The sequence below is a fragment of the Osmia lignaria genome, chromosome 6 (assembly GCF_051020975.1).
Source record: "Osmia lignaria lignaria isolate PbOS001 chromosome 6, iyOsmLign1, whole genome shotgun sequence".
NCBI classification, from domain to species: Eukaryota; Metazoa; Arthropoda; class Insecta; order Hymenoptera; family Megachilidae; genus Osmia; species Osmia lignaria.
Window position 1 is genome coordinate 9286734 of NC_135037.1, and position 20939 is coordinate 9307672.

At 34.9% G+C, this 20939-nt stretch overlaps 1 protein-coding gene across 1 annotated transcript in view; it reads left to right on the top strand.

Annotated features, from left to right (window-relative positions):
* Positions 1 to 20939, top strand: part of Dad (Daughters against dpp) — a 70826-nt gene that overhangs the window by 29008 nt on the left and 20879 nt on the right. Inside the window, exon 5 of the mRNA XM_034331857.2 lies at positions 4522 to 4608. Within this exon, the coding sequence (XP_034187748.2) occupies positions 4522 to 4608 (87 nt within the window). The remainder of the gene's footprint in view (positions 1 to 4521; positions 4609 to 20939) is intronic.

Genomic DNA, 20939 nt, shown 5'->3' on the forward strand with positions numbered 1-20939 from the left:
TTTCTTCTAATGATCTATAACATTATCTACTATCTAATATTATTTGTTATTCCTCTTGAATCACTATGGACAAATAACTTTACTCAAATGTCAAGATAAATCAAGCAACTTGTACCTCACTGTCGAACCTATTCTGTCATTCAGTTGCTAATGAGTTGGAAGGACAAAAGTTATTGATCGACAAAATTTCTTTCATTTTTAAGGGTTCTACGTGCCAAATTGCAAGTCGATCGAACACTCTGCAAATACGTACATAAACGTGTTTGCTCGCGATCAACGGCGGTAACGGGTTGCCAAGTTTACGTGTCAATTTATTCCTTATCGGTGGCTAAATATTTGCACGCTGATTGTCCTCGATCCCATCTCGGAGTTTTGTAACGCCCGGCGGACGGTTCGCGGTGAAATTTGTACAACGAATGAGCAAATAAGAACAAATCGTTCCTCCAACATGTTTTTCGTTTATTTGATTATCTTGTTTTCGACTCACGTTAGAAGAAAAATTAATCTTTCTTACATTAAATAATTTCAATTTAGAGATTCTAATTGTACGGTATTCATAATCTTCTGTTAAATATTTTATTCCAATCTTGATCAATTTATATTAATTTCAATAATTTCAATTTGAAGGAATTTTAATTTATTTCAAGTTTCGATATTAATTTATAAATTAAGTGACATCTTGTTTTAATTATACAGTTTATTTTGTTAAATAAAATTTAAATTTAAAATGAACGACACCTGCGATGAAAAATAATTTTTTTGCAAAATATGAATTAAAAGAGGCACCAAACGAATCGACTAAATCAAACCTGTTGATCGAATCTCGACTATATTTTATTTAAATCCGTTCACGATTAAATTTCCCTATAAACAAATCACAACAAGAGCTTCGCGATCCCTAACAGTGAAATAAATTCATCTAAAAGGATTAGGAATCGGTCGGGAAAGAATGAAAAAGCGGGAGGCTGCTTTCAGCTCGTGACGCATATTGAGAGCAGGGATATTTCCATGAAGTTCCTCCTAAAAATACTTGACGGATGCTGAATCTCGTGGCCACGTTTCTTCTTTTGCTACTGTTACTGCCTTCTAGCGCTGTCAGGCTTAGCCAGGCAGGAAATGCCTCTCCCGTAGGAACGAGCCGCTGGAATTCAACAAGAATGCGACCGCCCTCCTCTGTTTCTCCTTCGACTTGTTGTCCTCTGACGTCATCCTCTCTTTTAGTCAATGAATCCCGTCTTCCAACTTCTGTCTAGTCCTTCTAAGATCCTTGGGAAAGGAATACTGGCCAGGTTAGCTAAAGGGTTATCCAACAACCGATGCCGCTCTAAAAATTACATAGCAAATCAAGCTGGCGCGAAAGTTACCCTTGCTTTCTTACGAAATCTTTAATTATTTTTAATAAATCTTTAGGTATTTTTAGAAAATGAGAGAAAATAAAATTATTTTTAGAAATATCAGGACTATTCGTAGCTAAACATTATTCAAATACAAATTTTTAGAATTTTTATCTTCAAAGTTTAAATCATTCTTATAAGTCACAGTGATCCATTCTCATTGCTTCTTCTTTTGCTTAAAAGCTCTTTAGTCTCATTTTTTTTTTTTTTTTTTAAACACTTGACTGATGCAGCTCTTTTCATCCACGTCGAATGATGGCGATTTTGCATAGTGCTTTTAATAGTGCTGTAACGATCATTAAAACAACCGGTCTCCTCTCCCCAAGAAATTTTCCAGGTCTCTTGTCTGGTGTCCACGCGTGTGGTCCGATTCGCTTCGCAGACCCCTGCACCGTGTCTTGCGATCTGGATAGTGCTTTAACAGTGGTAATAAATCAGTTTTTCAATGAAAAATGAGCAACAAACAAATATAAATGAAATAAAACTAAAAACATTTATTGCTAATAAATTGGTTTCGACTAAATATGAAATTTGATGGAATATGGAGTCATCTTGAAAATTATAATTAAAAAATGCAATATTATTATAATATCTGTATTAATATTTTTCTGATTAACTCTGATCCAGTACTATAATCAAAATCATTTACAAATTCAAAGTTTTTAATTAAAAAAAAATATATATATATTTTCTGTGAAAATTGGATAATCTCAAAGTTAAAGATAGGTCGTTTTACATTCGTCTGCACAGAATTGTATGAATGAGTATTTCGAAGCCTGTAGAAAACATTGAAACGATAGTAAGGATCGACCGAATTAGCAGACGAACTCAATAGAGATAGTCGGAGAAAATTTATCGTAGCACGAGCGAACGATCGAGTTACGAATGATATAGGTAGCTGAAAGTTCGGTCAAGATGGAAGATAGCATTCTTAGGAGGAAATTAATTGGTCATTTCGTACGTTACAGTTGAAGTTTCTTGCCACGTTGACGATAAACGATCTGCCCACGGCGAATCATTATTTTAGACGATTCTGTCACCTCCTTTGTGCTCTCTGCGAGCTGCACTTGTCGCTCGAATTTCCTCGAGAAACATGATTCACCATGAAATTCACGTGTTCCTTTTTGTTCTTAAGAAACAGCAGAAATGTTTCGATTAATTCTGTGGAAAAATTCTTTGTAAGAACAGGACGACTAACGAAGGATGGGTACGATTTTTGAAAGACTGATTGCTTCTAAAGACACAATTAGGGGGAATTCCCCTAGTACCGGACGGCATGGCACCTATACCGCAGTTCACCAGAGTCCATAACTGCGAAAAGACCAGTTTTCGTTCTTCGCGCTTCTCTAGTGCGCATCTTCGCCCTGATTGGCGATACTTCCACACGAAGTGGAAAGCGATTAGCAGAGAGCTCGCTGCGTTCCCCCACCATCTTCCAACCTGCGCGTCGCAGTTATGGACTCTGGTGAACTGCGGTATAGTATCGGACATTAGCTATATCTAAAAGAACTGAAATGTGACAAAATTGTTTCAACCGTCAAACGTTTGTTTTATCCTCTTCTTTGTTTTGATAGTTGAAACAATTTTGTCATATTTCAGTTGGTTTAGGTATAGCTAATGTCCGATACTAGGTGCCGTCTGGTACTAAGGGAACTCTCCCTATAGCAGGTTCCAAAAGTAATAATTTTGCAAAATCATTGCGTGCAAATTTGCATACAAATTTTAATTAAATATTTTAATTGTAAATACAGAGTTCACTATAGTTTAATGGTAAAGTGGTAGCTATGATAAATCAAGCGTTTGTGAGTTTCTTTATAGTTATAGGGAACTTCACATAATTTTGCAAAATCCCCTATAACTTAATGGTAAGGAGATAGTGTTAGCGTTTGGGGGTTTTCACCACTTATTATATAGGGAATCCAAAAAATAATAATTTTGCAAAATTATAGCACTCATCTTTAAAAATTTGCGTGCAAACTTTTCTTAATATTTAGTTGCCTATTTAAATTCTATCATATGTAAAATTCTCTATAGCCTAGTGGTAAACTGTTAACTATGGTAAATTATATCTAGGGGATATCGACTATAATTGCCTCCTGGCGATTCGAATCTATGTCGTAACATTTTCGCTAATAACTCTCGTGTATTTGCATCATAACGTTTCTAGGAACTTTCAGAACGTAGCTTTCCTCTTTCTTTCTGGTCCATAAATAAGACGCGAATCTTCGCATCACGATCGAAACTTGCAACGCGAAGGATACAGTCTCTCTTCTTCTCGCTGGATGTTAGCACTCCATTACCGATTCTTCGAAGCAGTCTCGCTGTTTGGTTTTCTGGTCAGCTTGAATTTTACTTTATAAATAGGATCCATGTTTCTATATCCAGCTAGAGACGTTTCAACCCCTTGCTCTAACTTGTTGCAACTAGTTCCAGATGGGAGAGTGACGTTTAACATTGTTGCGTATTAAATGTGCAGTTTCGAAATACAATCTTAAATGAATTCATGACATAAAAGTATCATAAAATGGCGCTTATGATACATCAATTTAAAGCTTAAAATTTCACGAAAATGTCTAAAGATTTTATAAACATTCTTAATGCAAAATGAATGATTATCAGTTACAACGAACAACGGCAGATTTTGGAGTATCGAAAGTCTGAAACGATCTGATGTCATAAAAGTACCATCAAATAACACTTACGCTACATCATTTTAAAACTTAAGATTTGAAGAAAACGCCTATACAATCCCTTCATTAATATTCTTAACATAAAATGACTGGTTAAGTAAGCCAAGCTTACCTTGAGTTACTATTAGCTTGTTGCGTATCAAACGGTGGATTTCGAAACGTAGAAAGTCAAACACGATTTGATGACATAAAAGTACCACAAAATAGTATTTCTGATGCATTCATTTGAAGCTTGAAGTTTGACAAACGCGACTGCATGAACGTTTCATGTGAAAATCAAGGATTCACTTATACTGCTACCTGATAATTCAATACCCAGCCATTTAACGTTAATGGACGAACGTTAGATTTAATTGCGTTAGAAGCTAAGAACCGTAGAAATAACGAACGGTACTCGTACGAGGGAAGCTTCTAAAGGGGTTGCCGTTTATTTTCAGATCGTGCGCCCAGCGAAGGGGATCAACGTCGGTGCAAAAACAGCACACCCCTGCCACTTCCCGGCTCCCTTACCACCAACGGAGAAGGTAACTATGTCCTCAAGGTTATACATACCCTTTTCTCGCGTCTATCTCCGCTGTCTGAAAGAAAATGCCGGTCTATAGAAAAGGAAACCGCCGAACACGGTCCCACTTGCCTTTCCAGCTCGTTGATCTTAACCCTTTGAGCCCGGCTGTATAAGTACCTTTTTTCTACTCGTTTCATTTGCTGAATGTCATTTTGACAAAAAAACAACAATAGGTGTATCGTTATAGTTGACACCATAGCTAAAGGGATCTTTATTCTAGAATAGATGTTCATTCGGGTGGATTCGGAAAATATGATGATTTGTTTTGCTCACGACACTTAGGTGTCAAAGTTAAATGAGAATTTCATTAACACTTTAACTACCATATTGCAGCCATTCCAAATTTTTACTATTTCTATTATCTATTATTCCAAATACTTGTATCGTATTAACTCGTTGATATCACAAATTAAGCGTACTCAAAATAATAGGAAGAATTATGAATAGCTTTACTATTATAGATAGCAAGTTGGAAGCTTGAAACTTTTTTAATTTTCAATAATTAGAGCAGAAATAATAACATTAGAAAAATATTATTTCAGATAGAATTACATATTATTATATTAATAATGCAAATTAGGAAATTGGAAGCGTGACATTTTTTAATTTCATCTATTATCTATTATTTTAAATACTTAATAGCTAAGGGATTCAGAAAATTTCTTATAATATTAATGATGGGGTCCTGTAAAGATTCAAATGTAAAATAATTTTATTTTTAATTAAAATTCACCATATCCTAGTCTTGGTTGGCAGAGGATATCTAGTGTACCGCTGATGGTACCTAGAAGAAATTCGTTCAAGATCAAGAATTCTTTGGTAGAATGTCAAAATGAGGATGATGAAAGGACGAGCTTGCTAATAGTTGGCCAACGAAAAAAATGTTCACTGCGTAAACGGTGCTCATTATATGTAGGCTTAACGGTTATTCCATGGATACATCGATTCTTCGGCTACGCCATTGGTCGTTGGCTACGCCTATATCCACGTGGTTAACCTTGAACGATGCTACGAACGATTTCTTCTCTTCGTCTTTCGTCGCGTTTTTCACTTCCGTGTGTCCAAGAGAACAGAAAGACTCCTGGCTGAACTGGTTTGCAGGTTCGTCCAAGACTTTCTGAGAGGTCTTTCAAACAACAGAGTTACCAATTTCCCTTTTTTCGTGACAAATCCCGGAAATCTGGTCCTTTTCTATTTGGTCAGGGTTGGAAAATTCAGTTGATTATTTGACTTCCCTAGTTTTTTTTATAAGCTAAGATTATTTCAATCATTATTTTGTAGTTAATTTAATAAAATAGAAAACAAATTACACCTTATATTAAAAATCCGGATAAGGATTAAAAAGAATTGATAAGAAAGAAACAGATACTTGAAAATTTCCAACTTCATTATGGGAACAATATTTTTGTTTATAAATTAATATTTCATCTTTCAATTCCGCGAAAGGATTGCCGATCAGAATTCAGTAGAAATTCCTCGCAGAAAAGCTGTCTTCAAGATCGTTTCTCGATCGTGTCGTCTGTGTTGTATATTTCAGACGGATGCTTTTTATCGATGGTACTTTCCTGGAAGAATGGAAATGGAATTGTCCACGTATGGATGACTGTACGTGGTATGTCTCCAAAGTATGTAATGAGATTGATTTTTCAGAAATTTTCTTTCGGAACTTTGCTGCAAAGTGAGATAGTATAGTCATCTTTGTTTAGTACACAGCGGTAACCACTTGATGATGACTGGCTATATGTAGTCACCTTAGTGCACCATGATCGCTTAATATACGGGATGATTACAGTCACTTTTGATACACAATGACTGCTTGCGATTAATGCAGTTACCTTTAGCACACAGTGCCTACTTGATATAGTGACTATAGGTGATTATAAATGATTGTAAGTAACTGTAGGTGACCATAGTCAGCTGCTATGCTAAGTAGCTAATGTGTGCTCTAAGAACTACAGTTACTATAGTCATTTATAGTCACTTATGGTCATTTGTACGTAACTATAGTCAGCTACTATGCTAAGTAACAAATGTGTACTTTGAGGAATATAGTTTCGTATAGTCATTTATAGTCACTTGTAGGTAACTATAGGCAGCTACTATGCTAAGTGACCAATCTGTGCTACGAGGAGTATAGTTACTATAGTCATTTGTAGTCAAATACGATCACTTATAGTCGCCTATAATCACTTATAGTCATCTATAATTACCATATTTAGTAAGCACTGTGTGCTTAGGATGACTATATTAATTGTTCACTGTATATTAAACGTGACTATAATACACACCAGTGATTACATGATACATACTGCGTGACTACGTCACCATTAGTACACAATGGCCAGTTAATCTCCAATGATTATCCTTATCATTCTTGATAAACAGTATTTACCGAATACTGTATGATTATAGTCACCCTTAATGTCAGTAGCAAAAGGGTTAAACAAACCACGATTCGCAAATGGGAGATACTCTGCAATCAAGTCGATAAGTTTGAAGAATTTTAATACTTTTATTTACGCCAATGGGACGATAACGCTTGTTGATCGAACGTCACCGTGGCGAAAGGGTTAACATGCACCGATGCAAAAGCACGATTACGTGGAACGAAGGATTAGCGAGGCGAGGTTGCGAGCAAGGTCAAAGATCGACATTCTTGTCGGGAGATTTAATGCTCGTCGCGGCAGCTGCATAATTCCGAGCAATATCGCGTTGCTCTAAAAATAAGCGGTACGAGTCTCGTAAAGAAAGGTCCTACGGACTAGGTGGACGGGAGACGTTTAAATACGAGCCATACGAGAATACCAACGAATGCGTTCTGCCGCATCCGACGAAGAAATTTCCTTAGCACGCGCGTACCAGCGAGCTGACGCGCACAGCCAGGCTTTTCACGCGTGACACAGCGCACGGTTCGCGAACCTCTGCTCCTTTTTCCCTTCGCGCTACTCGCCGTTTCGCGGAACGCTCGAAACGCTTTTGGACGCGAGGAAAGTTGCTCCGATCCAGCCTCGCTCGAACGCTTGTTGCATTCAGATTATATGGAAATCATCGGCCAAAGAAAATAATAGAAAATTATTGTTATGATTTTTCTTTTTCGGAGTTGATTGAAAAGTTTCATGTACAGTACCGAGCATGGTGAACTTCCTTAGAGGAAGTAGAGATTATCATTGAAATAATGAATAAACCTACATTCATCTAATAAATAATTAAATTAAAAAATTAATATTTCTGCAAATCTTAATTTTGATGATATTAATATTAAGAATAATTTAGAAAAAAATGTTAAATTGAATTTTGTCTAATTAAGCTTGGAAGAATGCCTTATAGTTTCCCTTACCTGTTTCCGGTTTGATGTGTCACTGTAATTACAATGATGCAAAAATTAAATCTATCATCTTTACCTCGAACTTGTTTAATTATAGCTCTCGAATAGATACAGATTGGCTTGGTATTAGATGACGTGAATCGTTCAGTTTGATATATTTGATTCTACTAAGTTTGAAAGTTGGCATTAAACTGGTGCAAGTTCCTTTTAAATAATTAAGCGAAATTTATCATCACTCTTGTTGCAAAACATTGTAGCATTCGATTTGATTCTATTCGTCTAGCGTCTGTTAGAAAAGAGGGCGTATAATACATTCTCTTGATTTCTGAAATAAACCAAAAAACAAAAATAATGAAATTTACACATTTTTATATTAATTTTTTATATTTAGTTTGTTAATTAAAATAATTTATTTTATTTTATTAAGTAATATTTCAAATTGTATTTTTTCTTTTTCTTCGTGTTTTAATTATATTTGATCAAAATTAAGTTTAATAATCACTGCTATTCTTAGCAATTAATTTATTGAATAGACACAACATATTTTACTGAATCACCGTCAGCGTTTTCTTCTTAAAGAGATTACGTGGTGTTGCATAAGCAAACATCTAACACATTAATTTAACATACTTAAAGCAAACAATGATCATCTACCTCTACCGAAGTATCCGTTCAATCTGCTGGCAATCGGTCAAACAGCATTCCATAAACAAGAGACTACGTATCTAACATACTGAAGAGAGCCTAACTTGTAGAGGCACCTTATGATTCTAATCATATCTCTTCCATTGAAAAACAATTGAACGAAACACTTGGTCGTTGTTAGATATATCAATGACGAAGTGCACGGATTCTATACACGAAGCTCTGCAAGTTTTCAAATTTTAATTACAATTTGTTTTTTTCTAATTCTATTCTAATTTTCAACTTCAAATCCCATTGCAACCATATCATAACTTTTCAAGTGACTATTTTCTAATCAAAGAATTTCATTATTTCACTCTAAATTCTAATTCTGTAACACTAATCGAAATTTTTACATCAACTTCCAATTAAAAAATCTCGTATCGACAAAATTTAGCCTATCTAAAATTTCTCTATCGCCCTATCTAACAAATTCCCACGACGGCTTTTCAACCCTGCTCAAAAACAATATCAGAGAATTCCTCCATAAATGTATCCCGGTATCAGCGTAACGAAAGAAGAGAACTGGTTGATATACGATACGCAGCGAAACAAAGGGCATTAATAATAAATAATGACGTCAAATCTCTGTCAGTAGCGAACCGGTAAGAAGCGGCTCGGCGTCCTGGAGGCAGGACGAACAGGTCTGGAGTAGGTAACGGGTAGAAAAGAGAGGGAAAGCTGGCTCCCTGGATGCAGGTTTCAGAATGGCACAATAGGTCGGCTAAGGTGGGTGGCATTCGGCGCGACTGTTTGAGGGAACAGGGGGACCCTGGCGCCAGACAGCTGCCGCGTGTCTCGACCTCGCTCGCTCGTTTGCCTTTCCTCTCCTCTCCTCTCCTCTCCTCTCCTCTCCTCTCCTCTCCTCTCCTCTCTTCTCTTCGCTCCTCGCCCCTCTTCCTTTCTCTCTCACGTTTTAGACTTCTCTTTTCATCGAACCGGCTTCCCTCTGGGTCTCCTCTTGCGCGTCACGGCCCCGTATATGCCAGCCTACGTCTACGTTATAGGCACACTCTCTTTTCTCTATGTATATACGAGCCTGAACTCGCTATTTTATTGATTTATTTTGGCGCTTTCGTCTCTCTGTTGCGCTTGGCCATGCGATCGATCGAAACCTTGCTGTTGGCTGTCTCCAACTCGACGGGAAACGGTCGATTCATGGCTGACTGCGAACCGAGTCGAACAGATCCTATGTACTGGGTGTAGTGGAAATTTATCCTCTACACAGGGAAAATGAAAGTGACGGCTCGGGGAAATTGCTGGGCGAACATCTTGGATGGAGTTCCTTGGGATTTTTGGAAATAGGATACCTTTTAGAATTTTCAAGATTTTTATATAGGAGGGTTGATATACTGATGATATAATGAGTAATATACATGATCATTAGAATTACTTATTATTAGATTTGAAAATTTCAATCTCATAACTACATCGAATTACTCCATTTTTTTTTATTGAATCATTATTTTTCATACACGAGAGTAAAGGTGGTTGTAATTAATACCGATCATAGAATTTGTAATATTTATATTTGTTATTAAAATTGTTTGAAATACATTTTGAATTATTTCAAAATTTATCATATGAAATTCAAATATTGAGATATAATAATTATCAAATGACTCAATCTAAATAAATTTCAATAACGCAACTCTAATGACAATTTACACAATTCTGCACTTAAATAATTACGCAAATTTATAAATAAGCAAACATGAATATACTATTAGCCAGTGAATAATGTATTAAAATGAATATATACCATTGGAAGTATTTTATTATAGATTCTATTGGACCGAGAAATAAGATTCTTTCGGAGGATTTTCTTAAAGAAAATTGATGATCAAAGATGTTCTCTACTTTCTGTTTGGGATTCCTTACGAGGTAGCGGCGTCACCTTGGAAATCTTGATTAAACTCGATCGAAAGGCCGATCACGTTCGAGAATCTCGCTTGTATTCGTCTCTTTTGGCGATCCGGAATAACGTGAGCCGGTGTCTACGAAAATAGCTTCATTTATTTTCCCGCCGGATCGCGGGATATGAATTGAACGTTCTTGAACACCGTAACCCGCGGCCGGATACTCCTTTCGATAGATATTTTCGGGAGTTCGGTCGAAAACACTTTTTGCGGCTGGTAGAGGCTGAAAATAATTGAGGAATCTTGGCCGACGGGAAATGAATCAAATATCTGGAATGAAAACATACTCTGGCTTTTAGTACTCTGCACCGTGGGATTTTTATTGACACGGATCCTCTAGTAACGTGGAATGATGTCATTGATTTGTTTCATTGATTCGGTGACCTTAAATTTCATGTAATTTTTCATTTCTATTTCAACGATCAAATAATTCTAGGCGTTGTTATGGAAATAGATAGAAATTATTTATTTAAATGATTTGAATAAAGCTTAGAAATCAAATTGAATTTTTTTTAATCATTATGTTATTTTGATTGTCTTGCCTGGCAAAACAATCAGAACACCAATATAAATCCGAGAAGTGATGACAATTATTAAAATTGTTTTTCTTTATTTTATTATCTAATCATTTAATTAGCATCTAATATTACTCAGTAGGAACTAATCAAGACAATCAATTAGCATTGATGGTTGCATTTTTATGGAATTATTATTAGAATAAAATTAGAGTCAGAATTAAAATTGGTAAAGAATTATTTTTGAGAATTTCTATTTACATACATTGGAAAATATTAATTTTATATAATTAGCATAAAGATTGAAATATGATGAAAATGACGAATCACCGCAGTGATCAAGGTGTTAAATAGAAACGCAAAGGGACGCTTCGAGGGAACTCAATAGAGGTGCTTTTATATAATTCCAAAGAAAATTTTCCTACATTTTCTATGGAAATAAATTCAAATAAATGCAAAACGTCTCGCGCGACAACCACTTAAACGCCGCTTGAAAACTGTTGAAACGATCGAATTCGTTTCCTCTAAGGAACAAGACGTGTTGTGTGCCAATTAAACATATTTACAACGCTGTACGCGGTAAAAATTGCTTGGAATTTTCAAATCCGTTCGCAATCTTGCCAACTAAGATCGTTTCGTTCCAACTCTCTTTGCACAGGGTTAACAGAGAGAAGAAGAGGAAATTCTTCATTCTGCCAGTATGATAAATCTGAACGTACGATATCTGATGCAAGTTTGCAGCATTATATTTTGTTCGGATTTCTACGGAAATGTATCGTGGCCATGGGTTAGGGGAATTGCAACATGTTGCACAGCGTGAAACCCCTGAATAGAGACAGATGTCCCAGCATTGTACAGCAACAGGTTGCTCGTGTTTGCTCTTTTCTTCCGCCTCGGATCCCCGATCTAGGCCACCCTTTTCTCATCCTCTTCGCCGGGAAAATCGTCGTTCATTCCGCTCGTTTTCACCAGCCAATCGTCTACCATCCTTCTCTTCCATTCAACGAACATCCTCTCTTTTTACACTGGCAACCCCTTTTATCTCCCTTACAACGTACACGTTTGCACTTTCCATTTCATTCATTCTTTCACCCCTCATCTCGTACTCTTCCCTTCGACAATTCTCCCATTCAGCTACTTTTTGCTACACAGGCCTTATTTCTTTTTATCATTGTCTACGTTTGTAATTTTTCTTCTATTCATTCTGACACTCTTATTCTATTATTCTTCCTCGCATTACGTGACTCTTTTTGCCAATTAATTCTTCCACTGTACATATTTGTATTTTTCATAGACATAGATTAGTTTGATATAATTACTTTCTTTTATTTTGTGCATTGAATTCCTTTGATTATGTCAGATACAGTAGATCAAAATTGAAGTCTTCTAATTAAGTTTTCTTCGATTTGCAATCAACTCCACCGAAGTCTTCAAAGGGAATGTTCTTCTAGTAGCAAAGGTCGTCTTTATTTAAAGCTACTATTTTAAACTGATAAAATTAACAAATTTTCATGTTTGCCTTAGTTGATTTGAAAAAAAAAAAATATATAAAACAGTAGAATACCTGTACTTTTATTTTTTAAAATCAAGTATTTAAAACATAAAAATCTATTTCTTCTGAATAATAGCATTAAACGCTTGCAATTGAAAGGTATTCGCAGATTATTTTATGATCTCCTAAACGTTTCGCCTGGTACATTACCATTATCCCGTTCGAACCATGCGTAACGAACGATGCGATAGAGGAGTTTCCCTAATAGCTGGATGAAAATATTCATCGTGTTAATGGGTTTTCTTCGAGCTGCTCCGCGTTGCGAAACACACGAACAATATCCGTTTGAAACGAGCTGAAAAATGAACAGGTCGTTAAACATGGAAACAACTGGAAGTTAAAACGGTGCAATTAGTAGCGCCGCGGGTTCCTCTATGCGCTTCTCCTCTGACTCATCTAATTCGCCAATCTTCCATCTGCCGTTCGTTGGTCGAATAATTACTAATTTTCTCCCGGAGAAATTTTAACTCGTTCGCATCGGGAATCGAGAATTCTCGTTTTTTACCCTAATTTATATAAAAAATTTGCGAAAAATAACCCTGTGCGAATAGAGAAAGAGAGAGAGAGGGAACCAACATAACGAAAACGCGAGGATACAAGTTACGAAATATTATAACTAACAATAAGAAGAATAGGTAAATGAAGAATTGTTCGATGACAGGATGTCAGAAGCTTTCGAACCTTACCACGTACAATCGAGTTACGTTATTGAAGAATTCATAACAGAGATCGAGCGATTGCGATCAAATCAGTTTACGATTGCACTGCCTCCACACCTGTACGCATACCTTACCATCAATAAAAATAAAAAAAATAAAAAGAATATCCATTGCCTAGAGTCATAAATCTTGAAAGACGGACTCGTAAAATACAAATAAACGGAATGTTATGGTTCCATGTACCGATCGAACTGTAGTACCTATAGCATTCGATTTTTTTTTTGTTTCATCTTCTTCCCCGTTAGTTGTAACGCGTTACAGATTTATTTTTCAATGTCGACGGATTAAACTACAATGTCAGATTGCCTTCCAAATTATTATTTTGGATTTAAAATGCTCTTATAAAAAGTTACATTAAATTTAATTGTTTTGAAAATATGTAATTGATCGTAACTATTTGAGAGGAATCGGAGTCGTGAAATTCGCTTTTAAAGATATCTTGAATTATCACTGCCACATTAATAACTCGATAATAAGTAACCGTAGACAGAGAAAGACAGTGAACATTCTCAAAAATTTCCACATTCACCCATTAAGGACCAGTGTTACATTAATGCATTTCATTTACAATTAATTTTTTTCTAATGAGTTCGTATCATTAAGTTTTGTTTCATTTTTTAATTTTGAAAAAATTAGAATATTTATAGCATTCAATGTGAGTTTTAGGAAATTTCAAAATGGAAATAAAAATGGTAATTAGACATAGAAAAATTTAATTAAAATTTTCGAAATCACATCGATACCCATAATTTACAAACAAGTTAAAGATGTATCTTCTACGAATACAACGAATTAAAGTGCAACAATCAAAGTGCTAATGAGTTGAAATGAGTGAATTTTGTCTTGTTTTCATAAGTTACAACCGGTTTCGCGAGAAGTCAAATGAACGATAGAGAAAAGTTGCCTTTTATATCTCGATGTGACGATTCACTGTGCAGGCGGTGCTCGTCAATGGAAAAGAGTGGACGCCATGAAATCGAATTGGATCAGGCCACTTCAACTGGAATGAAATCGCAGCGCGAATAAGCCTCTTAATAAAATGAAGGATTGATTGTTGCTCGACGTTGATGACGACGTCCTCGACGATGCGATTTTTAAACGTTTAACACTGATATAAAGTGTTTATTCTAACTTAAACAAATTTACACAAATATACATTTTCATAGGTAACAAAATTGAATTTGAATGAACGAAAGGTACAACTTCTTAGATTTGCACTGTCAAACAAAATTATAGGACCATCTTATTTAAAAATGACTCAATGATCTTGATATACAGTGTATGTTAATTTTTATATATTACATTATTTAAATATGAATATTTTTAATTAGATAAATAAAAGAATTCCAAGTTTCAATTTCCCAGCTTCACACAGTATGTACAGTTCTGAGCATAGTAGGCTTTCCTAGGAAAAATGGCGATCACCCCTTTCCATATGCTTCCACAGGGTAAATGGTGATCCCCCTCGCTATAGGCTTACATTGGTATTATTTTTTTTCTAAATTATTTTTTACAAGTAGTAATTAATAAATATTTTTTAATATTTTTAATTTGTATGGGATTTTTATAGTTTTGAATTTAATAATTTTAATAATTGATGAATTAGAATATTTAAGGTGAATATTTAATATCGTCAGAATTAGAATTTAAAAAATTTCTGCTTTCCCCAAATAGCTTTTTTTCCGTAGAAAAGTGTGATTTGATCACGGGTGTACATCAATAGCCCATGTACCTTTATTTCTTTGAACTTCTGTTTCTCCTATGATACTTTCAACTCTTTTCAGCTTCTGTTCTCCGAATCCCTCATTTCTCTCGGTTTTAATCTCTCGTTCTCTGTTCTCGGCTTCCTCTCAACAAGCTAGCTATACTCTCTCTTCTCTCAGCTCATGAGATCCGTTTGGGTCGACGGCCTCAATCTTTCGATCGAGCGAAAATAGATCCAGAAGTGCTCTTCGTCAGCTGTATATCGCCACGACATCGGTACGCGTTTCTTCCTTTGAATAAACGGGAAAAAAGGTGATTTTTCCACCTTCCCTATTATCATATCAATAGAAAAATTACCAAGTGATTGATCTTGAAATATCGAATGTTTTCTATGGTTTGATGACATAAAAGTGGTACGAAATGAATTATGTCGTTTTAGTTTAAACGTTAATGAAGAATATTATATAAAATTTTTATTAATATTTTTTATACAAAATGTCTAATTGTCGATTAGAACAAAGAATAGATCAAACGATGCTATTGTTTCTCTAGAAATTTAAATAGGACATTAACGCTATTAGAAATATTAGATAATTTAACCTTTTCGATCTGAAATTTTTTTAATAGAATGGTCTCAAAGCTCATTTTTATGAAGCTTAAATATTGAGATGTAATAAATAATTATTTTGACTATATCGAAAATTATAATAATTTGTGTGCAACAAAATCTCTATTAGCTAAACTTTTTATTAAAATTATACAATAATAATCATACATTTAGGAAAATATATTAAGAAAAGATGCAGTTAATGAACTCGTAATAGCATCAAAGGGTTAATTACTTTGCAATTTTTTATTCTTCTTAGAGTAGTTTGGAATTTACACGTCCTCCGATCGTCGATCGGAACGAATTTATGAAAGTGAACGTATATTGCATTCCACGGCAAAGAAACGCCTCTCGTGTCTATCTGAAATAATAACCGGTGGCTCGTTGAAACGGCTACGTAAGATAGATGCGTTCGTTTCGCGATCTTCAATAGTTGCTTTCATGATATCTGTTCCTTGACTCTTATACCGTTGCACACGCTGAAGAAATTCACTGAATTCCCTAGAGATCATCTAAATAAACGATTATTGAACGTGGCTGCTGCTAGCTTGTTAACGTTTCTGTATCTTTGCGATCATAGGTTGTTGTATTAACTTTCATAAACTAAAATATTTCTTTAATTCAGGTTTACAAAATTTGAAACCCTTAGAAAATCAAAAATTTGGTAATATTAGAATCTTAGAATTTTTAAATAATGAGAGGGCCCACAAGGGGGAGTTAAAGTTTTTGTAAGGGGCCAGGCCCAACTTGGGCTCTACCTCATTACACCAATGACTATAATCTAGAACCTATAACTCAAAATTCTAATTACTTTGGAAGTAATAATTGATATATTAAGGGATTTTTTATTAGAGAAAGGTCAGGTCAAAGGGCCCCATCGCTAGAAATTATTAGAATGATTAAATAATAATATTTAACAAATCTCAAGTTTAATCTATGAAGTAGAAAAGAAAAATATTGTATAATTCTCTGTTAACTAGATTCAGAGCTTCTGAATCTAATCATTCTTATCTCGTATAGCATCTTAAGTAGCAGTGTTAGAGATAACGATGGAAAAGTTTAATGAATTGAAACATGAGATCTATTACAGTCTCTTTTCAAAATTTCAAATTAAATACAAACCTCCAAATTCTAAATCCTTTAGAAATTACACAAAATGAAAAATGTTAAAAATTATATGAAAATAGTTTTACTTAATTGCAAATAACATTACATTTGCATTTTCAATTGGATATTATATTTTTCCAGAAAATAAAAAAACAAAGGCACTGAATGTATGTTGTACCTGTTGATGAATCCTGTTTGTGAGAACGAATCGATTTATTTTACTGTTACATTCTTATCGCTAATTTTCTAATAATTGATTAGATATCTATAGATGATCATACCAGTGATAGAACAATCCATCCATTATAAAATATTTCACGTTGCTAGTCAATTAAACGTATTTAGATCATTGTTATCCCTCCTCGCGACTCCGTTACGTTTGAGGTGAACTGATGGATTTATCGAATCAATTAATTTAAAATGAACTAGATTGCGAGCGTAAACAGCTCTAGGAAATTTGATTACACGCGTCTGTGTCGGGAATAAAACGGCAGAATACCAGGAATATATTAAATTCAAATGAGAAACTGCTGATAGGTTTTCTAAATTCCGTGACGGGGATTTTCATCTGGAAAATGTAGATTCATCGCGTACTAATTAGAAATTTTATATCGAAATTCTTTTTAAACATCTTTGTCATACCAAAGTGAAAAATGAAACTAAATTAACATCTTCTACATTTTTAATTACTTTTGCATACAAAAATTAATAAACGCGTCTGAAGATGAAAAAAAATAATTGCAAAAGTTTAATGGATTTTTCTTAAAAAATTCCATAGTGCACATTTCCCATTAACCCTTTGATGATGGACCATTGAAGCAGTGACAATTTAATTTTAATTTTGCATTTTATATAATTTTCAATTTTGAAATATTATTTTTCTAACGTGTAAAAAGGACCTTCTAATCCGTAGACTTTGATCCCAATTATTCTCCACAATGTTGATCCAACCATGGGTGTAACCACTGACCCATCTACCATGAAACGATACTGAAAAGCTTATCATCTCCATTAAAATTTCTGAAAAATCCAAGTCCGGTCGATCCGTTACTAAGGAAAAAAAAAAAAATTATTTCCAACAAGTTCTATCCGTCCTCAGTGTGTAACAGCATGCTTTATCGCGCTGAATCCAAGTGGAACGAGCCCCAGGTTTTACGGCATTTACACAGAGCCGATTGGCGCCGCTTGCTATCGACGTCGATTCAAAGCATCGACAGAAAGAGAGAGAGAGTATGTGTGCTCTCTCCTCGAGATACCGAGGAGGCGTGAGAGCAAGCTTCTCGGAAGAGTATGCGAACTTTGACAGATGGCCTCGTATATCTCTCGTTCCTGATGCTTCGGGGAACGGTTATTTTGTAACCGAGCCGGACCCCGTTGTAATTTAATTACTCAAACTCAAACAACACGTCGTTAAGTCTCCAGGATCGTCAAAATAATTTTGTTCTCTTCAAACATGAAACTATGATGTGCAGTAGGATAACGCGAAAAACATTGCCTCTCTTTTATCTGTCAGCTTGATAACAGTTTGTTCTTCGTTTGAATAAATATTCTGCATCAAATAATTGGGAGAACCTTGTAGAATATTAAAAAAATTTTGAATTCAAAAAAAATTAAAGATTGCAGGATTCAAGGGTCCATATTTTTTAAACAAATTGAAAAGCATCAAAATGATGACTTAAACTCCCCCTAATTTAAAGTGTACTATATTATGTGTATTTCATTTGGAAGAAAATGTCTGAGGTTGATGTGAAAAATGACCCATACAAAGTCTAGCTTCTCCTTGGTTAATGGATCTTGTTTAGACGTACCGCCTATAAATAATGTTGGAGAATGATATAAAAGAAGTATAGGCGTGTCATCGAACAGCAGTAAAAGCCTACGGTTCTGCATCGGTGTGTTAGGAACGAGATTGCGGTCTTCCTTTAAATGAGGCGCCTTATCCGACGCGCGATTCGCGTGGGAGCCACGTCGCGTATTTGGACTCTGGTAGGCAGACATTGCGTATCGTGTTTATGCGAGACCAATGTGTGTGGGGTAGAGAGGCACGCAGATATACGGAGATAAGTGGGAGTATTTGAGAGAAACGACTGTAAAAGAGGCGACTATCAAGTGAACGTGTACCAACGGAGGGAGGGACAAGATAGATAGATAGATAGATAGATAGATAGATAGATAGATAGATAGATAGATAGTAACCGTAGGTAAATAGAAAAAAAAGGACGGGGAATTAAATCGCGCACGCGTAACGACAACCTCATATGCTTATGCTCGCTAATTGCCATGACAGTTTTACAACGCATTCCACGTTTTCCATGATCAGCCCGAACAAGCGCCGCTTACTTGATCCGAGACATGCTTGTTTAGGAATTCGTGAGTCCTTTGGTACGCGACACCTGCTGATGAGAGCTGACTGATAAGTTTATTTGAAATTTTTTTAGTTTTCTAGTCGAGGAAGTTTGTTTTTGAGAAATTTTACTTAAAATGCATTGAGAATGGTTTTAATTCTTAAGAAAATTTTATTTAGAAATATTTTTGTATACATAGTTGATTATGTTATTGACTGAAAATAACAGATTTAGTATTCTAACGATATAATATGAAACAAGAATTTGTAATTTTAATAGTGAAGTGATAATAGGTACTGGAGAAAATATTAAAAAATTTAGAGCATTACATTTGGGTTTAATATTGGCTGCTTTTCAATTTTAATATTCTTAATTATCCATATTATCGTGTATCACCTAATGAACCGTTCAGCATTCTTTAATTTTAATCAATAAAAATTTTTCTAGTTTCTACCATTTTAGAGCTAGAGTTTGACCCAATTATACGGATCACCTTCTATCATGACAAGGATTGACCATAACTGGACTAATACAATCCAGACTATTTTTCCCTAATCACCCAGATTTCACTTTTTCTTTCCTCCTTTCATACTTAATTCATATTGCTCGTGTCAGCCGTACATCCGCGCAGGAAGAAACGAGCCGCATTAATTATCGCGATAAAAGTGGCCGTTATGTAAGTCAGACGGTAACGATACAATAATAAGAAGGAATAAAAGCTTGAACAGTAGTGGGTACTCGCGTGAATTATGCCACGATGGCTATCTTGCTCTATTATTCTCGCTTCTTAATGACCCACGGACTTTTATCATTTTATTATGCACAGCCAGGCCCCGTTTGATTTTTATCGCTTATTAATTCTCTCGAACGATCCGTTCAATCCTTACCACCACGTAGATGTACATATTCGATGAATCTACCCACGCCTTGAATGGCGAATGATTTTGTGGCGCTTCGGATTCATCGTACTTATTTCTCTGCTAATAATCAGCTCTATTATGTTTGTTTGGTCCATAAGAATATGACGGCGCAGCAAGTGTGTCAAAGAATCTTTGTGCAAAATAGTAGGTAAATGACGCAGCAGGTGCGTCAGAGAATCTTTACGCATATTAGTAAATGATGCATCAGATGCATCGTAGAATTTTTACGCAAAATAGTAAATAACGCATACTATAATTATATTAAATTATTCAGATTATAATCGTTTCCCTGTTTAATCCAAAACTTCCATTTAGTACCTTAAAATTAAAACGATATTAATGCTATTTAGAATTTTAAAAAAAATTTTTTTATCTGAATTATATGTATTAACTTTGTAACGCCAATCGGTAATTATCTTAAGAGGTAATTCCTTTTCCAAATTATCTCACAATTTTCATTTGTAACATTTTGAAATGTAATATAGTACCTGCTATCGTAAAATAGGAACGTTCATTGAATATTCAATTCTATGTAAATCAATGCATTTTATCGTGGAGATGTAATGCGATTCATTGATTTATGGAAAATGCAATTCTTTAATTAGATATTAGTTTCCAAAGATCAACGCAACAGCTCGTTAGTTTCGTAGTTGCACCGTGAAATGTATGCATAAATATTAAATAAATTAGCTGAGCGTTTGGTAAGGCTACTAATTAAACTGTAAATTTATTCAAGTAATTTATTGGGGTTTATATTAGCTAACCGAGCATTTTATTTAATGTGCTCTATGTATTACGTATGATATTTAAAATTTTCTATATTTAATGTAGCTTTCTTTACACAAATCAATGAGAAGGTAAATTTTATCATTAAACTAAATGTACCAATTTTT